Source organism: Argopecten irradians, chromosome 7, assembly GCF_041381155.1.
Source record: "Argopecten irradians isolate NY chromosome 7, Ai_NY, whole genome shotgun sequence".
Taxonomy (NCBI): domain Eukaryota; kingdom Metazoa; phylum Mollusca; class Bivalvia; order Pectinida; family Pectinidae; genus Argopecten; species Argopecten irradians.
Genome location: NC_091140.1, coordinates 35,362,958 through 35,375,588, shown reverse-complemented (window position 1 = coordinate 35,375,588; position 12,631 = coordinate 35,362,958). Strand labels below are relative to the sequence as shown.

Below are 12,631 nucleotides of genomic sequence, written 5' to 3'. Positions count from 1 at the left end.
TATAGTAACGAGGTAATAGCTGGTCAGTTGATTAAGTTAACGTCCGATTAACAGCCAAGTTCATTTCAGTTCTGACAGCCTTTCATGAATTTGTTGGATGCAGAACGCTAAACAGGAGCGGAAACTTTTTAATTTATTGACTGTGATGCATCTCGGACGGGGGACCGGACCCAGGACTTTCTTCACGGTGCGAATGGCAAAATCCAAAAAAAAGTGAGGCGATGTCAAAGGAGACGTCAGGACGATGAAAAAAGTCATTTAGGATGAATCGAAAAGATAAGATCCCAATTTTTATTATTCGTATGATAGGTAACCAGGTACCAATACTCACTGGTTAACTATAGACATATCCAAATAATAATGCCTCTTTCTTTTTATACAGATATCTTGTAAAGGATTTAAACATTTTGATTTGATATCAACCGTCTTCGAAATCATAATGAAAAATAAGTGACTACACAATGTCGCTTACATCTTCCTACATGTATTGATAAACATATTTGAGGTCAGATTTTATAACCTGCCTCATTTGTCTTTTGATCATATATAAGCAAAATATGGCACTTAGAGGGACATGAACCTTAAATAAGTTGATCTGTATGCTTAGATGTAGTTTTCAGATGTTTATTTAATATTTATCTACAATGATTGGTTATCTAAAACGACAGAAAAACATGTAGAAAACCTACCTCAAAAATGATAAAAATAGACCGTCATATTCTATTTTTGGAACATAAAACGAAAGCTGGCCGAAAGCGAGGTTATAATGAACAACAAACTTGCTGACATGACAAGGAATATTTGTTTCCCACATTTTAAGATTATTTTCTAAGTAACGATGATTGACAAATGAAGTTTAAGCCATATTAGTTATAAAACAATTTGTATTTAGCGTAAGAATGATAAGTCAAAAGTCAAACGAGACTTTTCATTTGACAGGGCACCGCGAAGTGAGGTTCCTGACTTATTGCATATATGTACATCACGCAAGTATAAAGTGGGGAGTTGCTCCCGTCTCTTGCATTTCAGCAGAAACATATATACATAGAGATTGGCAACTTCGCCATTTTTACGATAGGCAGATGTACCTCTGTATGTCCCTAGGGGCTTTTAGATAAACTCTTAAATAGTTAAATACAGCAGAATAACTTTGATATATTATAAAAGTTAAGTAATTTTCAGATGGTTTGAGTACGAGTTTGGAAATAAAAAATAATATTTTAACTTATATATATTAATAAAACAAAATGCACTTCCGGTTTTGAATGCCTGATTTTTGAAAAACCAGGTAAAATTGCTCATTTTCATACTTTCAAAAATCATATTATATAAGATCAATTGGGAAAACTGATCACATAGCGCTTCATGTTGGATTTGTCTCTGTCCAGTTGGCATTCATTTAGATCAAATCATTGTTACAACATATACCCTTTGAAGCGCAATGCGCTTGACAGATACACTTATCTACATCCGAGTCAACCAGCCGGAACTAATGTAAACAGTGACGGTTCCTGTTCGCGGCTGTCAATGGTGTTTATTTTCAATCATGAATGCCAACTGAAAGACGTGCAATGCTTATCATTTGGTATGTACAATTTTACGTTGAAATACCAAGGATTCTGCATCACGTTACCGTCTGGAACAGCCATTTTAACAGCCGTTTTCCTTAAATGCTGGCACAACAATTGTGACGTCACAAACGATTGAAGTTCATTGTCACCAACTGCACTTGGTAAGGTAAATGTTGGATTGCAGTTAAAATGTAAATATAAGTTAATAACTTAGCTTATGAAATAATCACAGGAATGCCAAAAAATTGACCCGTCATTACAAGACTTATATTCGAAATACTTATGCCATCTATACCCAAGTTTTTGCTATGGAGATGGTAATTGATCAGTGGGGTTTAGTAGACACAACCTTTGGAAAAGTAAAGTGAGTTATTGCCATTTCTGATATATGAACAGATATATTTTATATCGATTCATATGTCTTTGAAATTTGTTGAAATATAAAACATGTAATAGTTCATTCTTTTCCACCATCTGTTATTTTTAACTTCTTTTATCCTTGACAATAACCCCTTGAAAACAATTTGTATTCAAAGTCATGTTTCACATGTAAAGCATGGTTTTAGTGACATCTGTGCATTAATTAGATTAAACCAGGTCATTGTTTTTTATGTTTACTTAAGTGTTGTATGTGCGTCAGCTTTGATATACGTTTTTAATGCAGGGTACTAACACCAAGCGATGCGATACGGGGTGACCTCACGAAAAACAACTGCAATGTGTGTCATTCGAGGACACGCGCTAATGATATCAATGACGAGGAGCAACATCAATGAGTATCCCATACATCAAGAACAACGCCTAATGAAAGTGATTGCTAGAGAATTAAAACAATATATAAAATATAAGAGGTTTTAACAAAGAACATTTCTGATAATTACTGGTATCAAATAATTTGTTTTATTTTGTTTTTCATCTCAGAAATATTCATTAAATCGAAAAGATACAATTCTGGATCGGGCAGCAGGCAAAGCCTATATATATATTCCTTCTTCATATGATTACATGTACATGCATGTATTGTATATAGAAATATATTTTTAAAAGTATATTTGCATAATTAAAACTAAAAGCATAATCCACAGACCACATATTACACTTTAAAATATTGCAGTTGATAAAAAGTCCTTTAATGGTTTCCATAGGTATATTTGCCCAGGTGCTGGGTAATGGAACTTTGATGAAATAATAGCTTGTTAAAATTTCACCGAATACATTAATATAAACATAATTCCTTATCGTCGAGACGGACTGGTAAAGCTAACCCGAAACAGTTCGATTGAGGAATGTGAACTAAACTCTTCGCTGTAGATCCGAAAATTATCTACTATTTGTTTGTATGGACACTGGAGGCCATCATAGTTTATTTGCTGAGATTCGGATCTACAAACACTAGAATGATATCTCCATTGACGATAAGATAGCGCTTTACCAAAGGAGTCTTGACCTTTTTGACAGATGTGTACTTTTGAAGTGAGGAACGGACTAGATAATAGAAGGGATCAAAGTATCCTGAAAACGATTAACGTCCGTCGTTTTTTGTGACCCACTAAATAGTTTATGACTTGCCGGTCGTTATTGAAGTAAGAATCGCCATCATGAAAGCTGGCCTGGATCATTGGGTGGATATCCTTGTGCTTGTCATTTACTTTGCGTTAGTCCTAGTGGTGGGATTATGGGTAAGGAAATAATGTTTCTGTCATTTACATGTACAGTGTATTCATGTGCTTCCATCGTATTCAGATCGTCACTACATCTTTTGCAGGCACGACTAGTTATTGTGAAAATACATAAAGCAAAATGGTTATTGTAGAAACAAATGTCAGCAAAATGAGTTTTTAGTTTGTTACATTTCTTTCTTTCATTCTATATTTGTGTGTGTTTTTCTTTGTTTGCTTTTATAATTTTATTAAAGTTAAGAATATATTGTTTATGCATTAGCCATCAATTCGTATGAAATATTACACAACATATTCATTTTTCAAGATACTTTGTTTGGTAACAAGTGGTCTACATTCTAGTAAAAATTCAATAAATGCTTCTAATCTAATATACGTCCGTTTAGCTGATCGCAAACCAAGAAAGAGTTGTAGTAAAATGCAGCAATATTTGAAAATGATCTTATATAAGCTGGTTGACCTGACCCTGCACCTTTCTTCATATCCATATTCAAAACATAATAGAATAATTTAGAATTCAAAAATGTATACTTATATAAATTTACAAAGTATATTGATCAACCTAATGTCAACAAACTACACTGTCTGTTGTGGCGGATAACGGTTATGATAACCTTACTATAGGTTTTGTTAAATATATATCCTTATTGATAACAAAGTTATGTCCAATAATGTACATATCGCAGTAGTTGTTTTATAGAATATATTCGGAAAACAGTGAATTCATTTTTATTTCGCTTAATAGCAATGCTTCAGCTGATGTTGCACATATGTACCGACTGTTTTTGTCGAAATATTGGTATATTTATATTGTGAAAGCAATATATCGATTGTTTCGTCATTAGGTTTTGTGTAAAAATTACGCCATTATTTTCTCCACAAATGATGTTAAGCTCAATGCCTCACAAAGACGACCTCTCCAATTACTTATCTGTACCTGTACATTAAATTGAGTCAAAGATAACACCTGGATCCTTGACTATTTAATATTTTCTTGTTCAGCCTTTCTCTATCAACCTCTATGTGTAATATAGCATGTTTGCATTCTTTACAAGGCACTAGATCTCATTTAACACTTTGACACAGTGTGACATTTGCATATGAAATTATATAATGGAAAACTACATTTACCACAATTTGACCACAACAATGAAATGTTAAATTTTTCAGAAGTCTAGTCACAGGTAATACAATCAATAATGCTAACTACCTAAGTCTGGATCTATCACATATATACGTGGAAAGGTTTTTAACAATATTTGATGTCATAGTTCTAGATATGTTAGTTTATTTAAATAAAAATATATAATTTATTTTTTTAAATTGATTACGAAAATTTTATTTAAGTTCCATCTCATTCTCATCTAACAAGTACAAATACATGTTTTGCTTCTTTTCACTATTCATTAACCAGTCTTATGATATGTTTGTTATTTTTGAATGTCCGAGTTCGTAATACATTATGTTCATATTTTTTTTGCATTCTTTTCCATTTTGTCGTAGTCGATGTGCAGGAAAGAAAAGAATACAGTAAAAGGATATTTCTTAGCAGGGCGGTCAATGTTGTGGTTCCCAGTAAGTACTCATTTCTATAAGCTGATTGTCAAAAACAAATAAAAAAAAAAACACAAAAAAACACCAATATTCTCGTCCCAACTTATTTTTATAATTCCAAAATTAAATTATTCTATTTTATGGAACATTGTGTCAATGCTGAAAATGCTCTGCTCTATGAGAAAATAAATATGGTTTAGGATTGTTATCATATTCCTTATCTTTCAACTTAAACTTTTAAGTAGAAGCTTCTGTTTGGTGATGACGACAGTTAAGGTTCCGCTATATAACGACTGTATTGATCTTTCTGAACTTACATGATCCTTTATGAACATTTTAAATTTCCATTAACGTAAGTAAATTAACTATATAATTATCAATTTTGAACAGATGTTAATAAATGAAATATAAATTAAGTGTAAATGCTGAATTTGGTTAGTGGTGAATATTTGTGTTTAAAATCAAAATAATCAAATATGGAAAATAGCGTAACACCCCTTCTGCACACGAGAAATAAATTTTTATTAAGGAAAAAACCTTTCCTTGAAGTAAGATATAAAATTATATACAAGCATCCGTAATACATGTGTAATGTCTATTTGTTATTGTTTATTTATTATAATTTGCTCATTCTTTCATAGATTGGAGCATCACTCTTTTCCAGCAACATAGGAAGCGAGCATTTCATTGGCTTAGCTGGTAGCGGTGCGGCTTCGGGTATTGGGGTGGTAGCGTTCGAATGGGGCGTAAGTATAGATAATGCAATACACAGAATTTATAAAATCGAATAATGTTAACATATTATGAAGCATATTTTTAATTTTTTTTTCAGCATGAGTATCTTAAAAGAGCGAAAACAGTAAACAGCCAAAACCAAGAGAGATAATTAATTTATTGCTTATCATATATATGTAACATATGTTAATTTTGTTTTTGTTTATTTAGGCCGCGATTTGTTTACCGTTACTGGGTTGGGTGTTTCTTCCCATATATCTATCTTCTGGAGTAAGTATACTTAAATATATGTTAGTATTCTACAATTGTATGCCATTTTAATTGATCGTGCATTAAGTAAATGCATAACCTTAAAATAGTGTTTAATACAATGTAGGTAGGACGTTAGAATCGAATACATCAATATAAGTTGTGTACTCCCAAGCTTCACATGTCCATTTTGAGGAATCAACTGTGTCTGTCCATTTTGTGGACCAAATGTGTATTTAATCACCACATTGTATTGTTCAAGCGTATGTTTGAATATAGCAGCCGACAGGAAATTTATGAAGACTGTGTTAGATAATTTACGATATTCCATTTTCAAGTTAAGGTAAACGTATATATATATGTATCTACCCGTTACCCTATAGTTTACATATTTATTTTTTAATTGACATTACGTCAAACTGTTCCAGCCGCCTGAGTGCAAACGTAGCGCATAGCTCGTTTACATGGATGCAACAATTATAAGTGATTTGATTACAGTCTCAAGCAAATCGTTTCATATTTTAGATAAATAATTGAGATAAATGATATTTGGAATAAATATGGCTATTTTGCTTTTAAGATGGGTAAATAAATGATAATAAGTATGCATTTATTCGATATCTGATAGTTATTATTATGATCAAATGCGTTTAGTTAAAATGTTCCTTCAACATATTCCTTTTATAATAACTTAGTATCTACGAGTTTTATCTAACGATCGTTTGTAGTATAGGCAAACATCTTGGCGACCGGATTGCCTTGCCATAAACACTGAATCAATAAATAAAAATGAAAATTAAAACTGTTCATTTCAATGTTTTTATCACATTTTATATCAAAATCAATTTGGACTTTCACATTTGCAACTTGAATACATAAACGACTAGAGAGATAACAATATGTTACAAGTATATCGATCATTTTTTAAAAGACATAAAAATAAATATGTTAACTTCCATATCGTGTTATTTAATCTAGCAGTAGATGCCGTATATACCAAATATAGAGTGACATGACGCAACATGTTCCGAAAATTACAGTATTTTTATTGAACTGTTTTCCTCAAAATAGTCTTCAAATTACGTATATCATGCCCTTTGCTTCCTTTTCATGTTTCGAAATATATGCCTGATGGTTATTTCGCAAATGTTTAAAAAGCATAGCATAACAATTCCTATTTTGTTTGTAGTGCAATATCGTGTATTTCACTTTTTTTTATAAATGACGTTTATCATTTCTCTATTACTTTCAGCTTTTTACTATTCCAGAATTTCTACAGAAACGGTTTGGTGGAACCAGACTTAGATTGTACCTTAGCTGTTTGGCTTTGTTTTTATATATATGCACCAAAATATCGGTAAGTAATTTGGAAACAAAAGTCAATTATACGTCACTTGATCATATCTTGAACTGGATAGATACTTTTCTTAAGTTATTAAGCATTTATAACCTAACGTTGTTTTTTTATGAAAACTTCTGTCTAAATACTTAATAATTATTCGTTATTTCTATCCACGCGATATTTAGTTTGCGATTTTTAATGAGAGGCAGTATTTAATAAGGGTGTGTGATTATGGCCATTACAGGTAGACATATACGCAGGCTCAGTGTTTGTACAGCAGGCTCTGGGTTGGAATACATATGTTTCAATAATAGCATTACTTGCTGTGACCGCAGTTTATACGATAGCAGGTAAATATTATCATTACAGTACTTATTTTTGAAATCAGCTATTCGAGTTGTTTTCCTATAACACTCCGGTAGTTTTTAAATAAGAGTTCGCAAATGTGTTTACTATTGCTTCTTTGACCTCTAATGCAAAAATAATGCGGAAGTAGTTCTAAATATTCTAATTTCCAATGTTCTAAGCTAAGGCTTTTTCTGCGTGTGATTAAATCAAAATATATGGTATCATTGTATTTCACTTCTTTTTCTACTTTTGATACGTTAAGTGTCAAGTCTAGCTAATGGATGTACCGACTTATAGTTCGTTGCTAAATTAATCTTTTAATGAGCAATTTCGACATTATATAGATAATAAATTGGGATCAACGATCAAAGATGTGATTTTTTTAGATAAGAATATATGTGAATACCGCAAGTTGACAAACCAAAACCAAAGTATATTTTACAAACAAAATTGTTTAATTGAAATTATAACTCTTGTCAACCACTCGTTTGCTGAATTAAAGTCTATTATTCGCAATAGAATGTCATCTATTCCTCCTTTTCAACATGAGCTTTGGACACAACGGAGTTACTCCAGTAAAACTAATTAAAAATTGAAATTCATTCGCTTTAATCATTGTTTGATAATAGATTTTGTCCCAACAAAGTTGAATAGTTAAACATACCTTAGTAATTTGATTTTTACATGATTTATATAATTTATATTTACTTAAGGTGGTTTGGCAGCCGTGATATTTACAGACACCCTACAGACGGTCATCATGCTAGGAGGGGCTGTAACACTCTCGGTACTAGGTGAGATCCTCTATTTATAATCATATAAAGTATAAGTCAATAAAATGTATCATGAATGATATTCACAATAAATAGCCTTTAGATAAATATTGTTGTACATATGTGAATATACCCATATATAAATACCTCTATTGTTATTGAAAATCAATGTAAGTACATATGTCTGCCAGTGAGTTTTTTTTTAGGTTTTTGGGGTTTTTTTCGGAAGTAGTGTAGATATGCAAATGTGCACATATCTAAATGTTTTGATTGATGTTTAATATCAATATATCTCTGCCAATTAAGTATTTTTTGTTTTTGTTTTTTGGTTGTTTTTTTCTATCGAAAGTATCTTCAAATTACCCAAACTGTTGGTCTGGGGTATAAAACGTTTTACCTAAAATACTGGCAACGGATGTTTGTAATAAGTATATACCTAACAATCTATCCTGAAGTACGTGATAAAAGGTTGTGCAGCGTCACAGGTGTTAAAATCATCTCTATTTCATACATTTGACAAGGTATGCAATATGTTGAACAACAAGAAACAATTCATCAAAATCGATTTGGATATTCTTTGCAATTTGTATTATGAAAACAAAATAAACTAAACTGTAGACTTTCTGAACTTATTCCAAACATACTTGTTATTTTTTTGTTATCTATGATACACTCAGAATTATCGGACACCAATATGTTTGGTTGTACTACTGGTGTGCTTCATATTTGTTTATTGTGTAGTCATGTTTTTTTTCTGTTAAGTGTCCGTCTTGTGATAGATTTTAGATCAAATGAGTGGAAAACACAAGTATTTTGAGAAGTTGAACAATAAAAGATATGTTCAACAGGGACATTTATACGGCTTACTATCATCAAAGATACATAAATCGTTAAAATCTAAATTTTGATCATTTGCATTAAAATAATTGATTTTTGGAGAACAATGCACTTTACTTGTATTGAACATTCAAAGGGCTTTAGTTCACTTGTGTTCTGTTTCCTGTGTTTGATTTATGTCCTCGTAGGTAGGTTTCGAAAAAAATTCCAAAGACGCAAATAAGAAAATAATACAGTTTTGGCGTAATTGCAGCCTTTGTGAAAGTAGGAGGAATCAATGCCTTAATGTACAAGTACTTCGAAGCCATCCCTAAATCGTCCTACAACTTCATCAATAGTACAGGGAATGTGACATTTAGTAACTATACGCAATCTTCATGTGGACTTCCACGAGAGGACGCGTTCCACATTCTCCGTGACGCCTTAAACTCCGACCTCCCATGGCCAGGAGTCCTTATAAGGTCAACATTTGTGTCAACATGGTACTGGTGTGCTGATCAGGTATGCAATTCAGTTTTTTTTTTCTTATACATTTGTAGCAGATTACAAAGACAGTGTTAATGAAAACTAGTGTTCTCTAAGAATTTAATATTAAATAACATTTCTATCGCTTTGTTAGGTTATTTATTTATTTATCTATCTATCTATTTTGAAAATTGAGGTTTTTCATCTTGTTTTCCGGAATTGGAAGCTTGACGAAAAAAGTAATGAACCGCGAAGTCTAGAGTGCATGTCTGTATTGCAATAGTCAACAACATTACCTATAAGAAAACAAACGAGAGAAAAATCATAGAAGATGTATGTTGATGAAAGTAAGCATTTTCTTTTTAAGGTCATCGTACAAAGAGTCTTGGCCGCCAAAAACATTGGTCACGCACGAGGGGCTACGATCATGGCTGGATTCCTTAAGTTCCTCCCACTGTTTCTCATAATTATGCCTGGCATGATCAGCAGAGTCTTATTTCCAGGTATGGTCCACCGAGCATGTAATAAGGTTAAACAGCTATCACTACGGAAGTAATAAATACTAAATACTTGTAACATATCATATTATGTAACGGGTTTGATAAATTTCATAATACTCAGGCACGATGGTAAGAGTCCTGTAATTATAAATGCAGATATGGGCAAAACGTTAAATTTCGTGTTATATAAGACGGCGGTAACTCGGTTCGGATGTGAAGTTTCAACCTATCGAAGCAATAATGCGAAGTCATATGTTCATCATGACGTCATAATGTCACAATATTTGTATAACACGTATTATGTAAAACATACTTGTTAGACCAACATTCTGAACGTTCCAGTTTATAGTAGCATGACGCTAGGTAGCGTCAGTTAACATAATATCGGCCGTGTTTGTTTTTACAGGTTTATGATTGCTTTGGTCGATTGAACCAGATACCTTTACTGTTAGGGAGTAGGTGATATTGCGTTATTCGTACTTTTCGCGTGTCTTCATTTCTGCAGTTGCTCACCATTCTTGGTTCCTTTTTTCATTATTGTCTGCATTGCCTGTCATGCTAGCGATTGAACGAAAGACCGACAGCTGAAATTTGAGGAATTATATAAATGTTCACATTCATGAAAAAACACTTTCACAGATTGTGAACAGAACAAATGTTGATTATGAACCATTACAAAATTAGAAAGCCTAACACAATAGAACACATTGAAATGTAATAAGCAAAAGAAATGACCATGTAAATGATTAATTCAAAATATATTGTATTATAATTAACTTTGTTTTAGTTTGTGTTGATATTGTCAGATATCAAATTAATTACAACAAAAATGTATTTTCCTTTGTAAATCTGCCTTATCATTTCTACACATGGAAAATATTAAATGTAAATTATATTCCTGAACTGGTTTAATTACAATAATATAGATTATATTTTATGAATAATACATTTTATTTATTTTAATCGGTTGCAAGACAGGTTATATGTAATGTAAGTTATATAAATCACTTACGATGGTCTAGATGTAAGCACACCAGGGGTTGTAAAGTTGGTGGCTGATGAAAACCCACATGATCCGACAGGTTACCTGCCCTTAACGTTTTCACGTCTTGGTAAAAGGCGAGTTTCTTAACCACTACACCATCCAATCACCAACTTCGAGTTTAGAAGGGACATGTTTAATATCAATATATTAAAGTAACATTAATTAAATGCACTTCATATATAACAGAAACTGTGGCATGCAATGACGCGAAAACATGTATGGATGTGTGTGAAAACCCTGTAGGATGTTCGAATATCGCCTACCCACAACTTATTCTCGGACTAGCACCAATTGGTAAGTCATCATAACTCCTACCATGTTTGGACATTTTATACTCTTAATAGATAAAGTTTGAAACTGTACTGGTTTGAAACCACATAAGTTTTAACCATTACCATACACGAAAATATCATTAAAATGCTATGTGCATTTATTATGAAATCAAGTGGTTTTAGATGCGATTAAACTTCGGCTATTTGAAACAGCGAAAAATAATCGTTTCGGAAATGTTCTGAACACAGTGTCCAGTTCTCTAAGGAATCCTTTAACTTAGAATTCTCCATAGAAAATCATTACAGATTTTAAGGAAATTTCCTTAACTTAAGAGTTTTGCCATAACTTTTGTAATGCTTTTCTTAGGGAAATTTAATTTAAGGAATTCCTTAAAATTCAGGAATGTTTGTGAAACTGGTCGCAGGTATAGCGGATCAATATTATTAGTTATATAGTCAGTTACTGACCCCCTATAAAGGCATAAAGGGTCAGTAAGATTTAAAGGGGCGATGGCGTAGTCCGAGCCTCCTATACTTCTTGCTGACCTTATATACCTTTATAGGCGGTCAGAACTGACTATATAACGAATTTATTGCATTGAGGATCATTTATTTGTTTCATTAGATCTTTGTTTCCGATTTGTTTTCTCAAGAATCTGAAATTAAATCTGAATCATGCTTGCGAAGTATACAAACGATCGCAACTTTTAAAATATTTGGCCTACAGTAGGCCTACATGTTTATTTATGTATTTATTTCCGGAATCTGGAAATAACTGTATAAGAAACATGAAGAACAATACTGAATTATAAATAAATAAATAATAATTCGGCATTCCCAGTTCACAGTAGGCTGACAACAATGCGACATCAGACTGGTTGTATATTGAAAGCATCACAAACAATAGTGACACAAACATCAATCAAACATTTATAGCTCAGATCCATGCTCATCTCTGCATTCCCGCTGAGATAATCACTTAAATAAATGCCGATCAATTACTTGTAGAGTGAGGGTTGAGTGAGGGTTGATAGATCTATAGATCTATACGAACCCCTCCATTTGTTTATGGTCGCAGTCAAGAAAACGCTTAAATTCTTACGTTTGACTTTCACCGCGTCATCAACTTTTAAACTGGCGTATTTAAAAAAATCATTTCATTTAATTTGAAGCATTAAAACGTTTTTAAATTAATTTTACATAATAAATTAATAAGTAAAATATATTTTACAGTAATGAAATGGTATATTAGGTTGAAAAT

General features: G+C 32.2%; 1 protein-coding gene across 2 annotated transcripts in view; it reads left to right on the top strand.

Annotated features, from left to right (window-relative positions):
• Nucleotides 1–1,892: 1,892 nt before the first annotated feature.
• The window catches only part of LOC138328269 (sodium/mannose cotransporter SLC5A10-like), a 15,752-nt gene continuing 5,013 nt past the window's right edge, over nt 1,893–12,631 (top strand). Inside the window, exons 1-10 of one of the 2 annotated variants that reach the window (XM_069274996.1) lie at nt 1,893–3,250; nt 4,754–4,825; nt 5,446–5,550; nt 5,750–5,809; nt 7,041–7,145; nt 7,375–7,480; nt 8,192–8,272; nt 9,342–9,589; nt 9,921–10,056; nt 11,285–11,392. In XM_069274996.1, coding sequence (XP_069131097.1) covers nt 3,170–3,250; nt 4,754–4,825; nt 5,446–5,550; nt 5,750–5,809; nt 7,041–7,145; nt 7,375–7,480; nt 8,192–8,272; nt 9,342–9,589; nt 9,921–10,056; nt 11,285–11,392 — 1,102 coding nt within the window. In that variant the 5' untranslated portion in view covers nt 1,893–3,169. Of the gene's footprint in view, nt 3,251–4,753; nt 4,826–5,445; nt 5,551–5,749; nt 5,810–7,040; nt 7,146–7,374; nt 7,481–8,191; nt 8,273–9,341; nt 9,590–9,920; nt 10,057–11,284; nt 11,393–12,631 lie in introns of those variants that run through there. The other variant, XM_069274997.1, reaches the window with a different exon arrangement.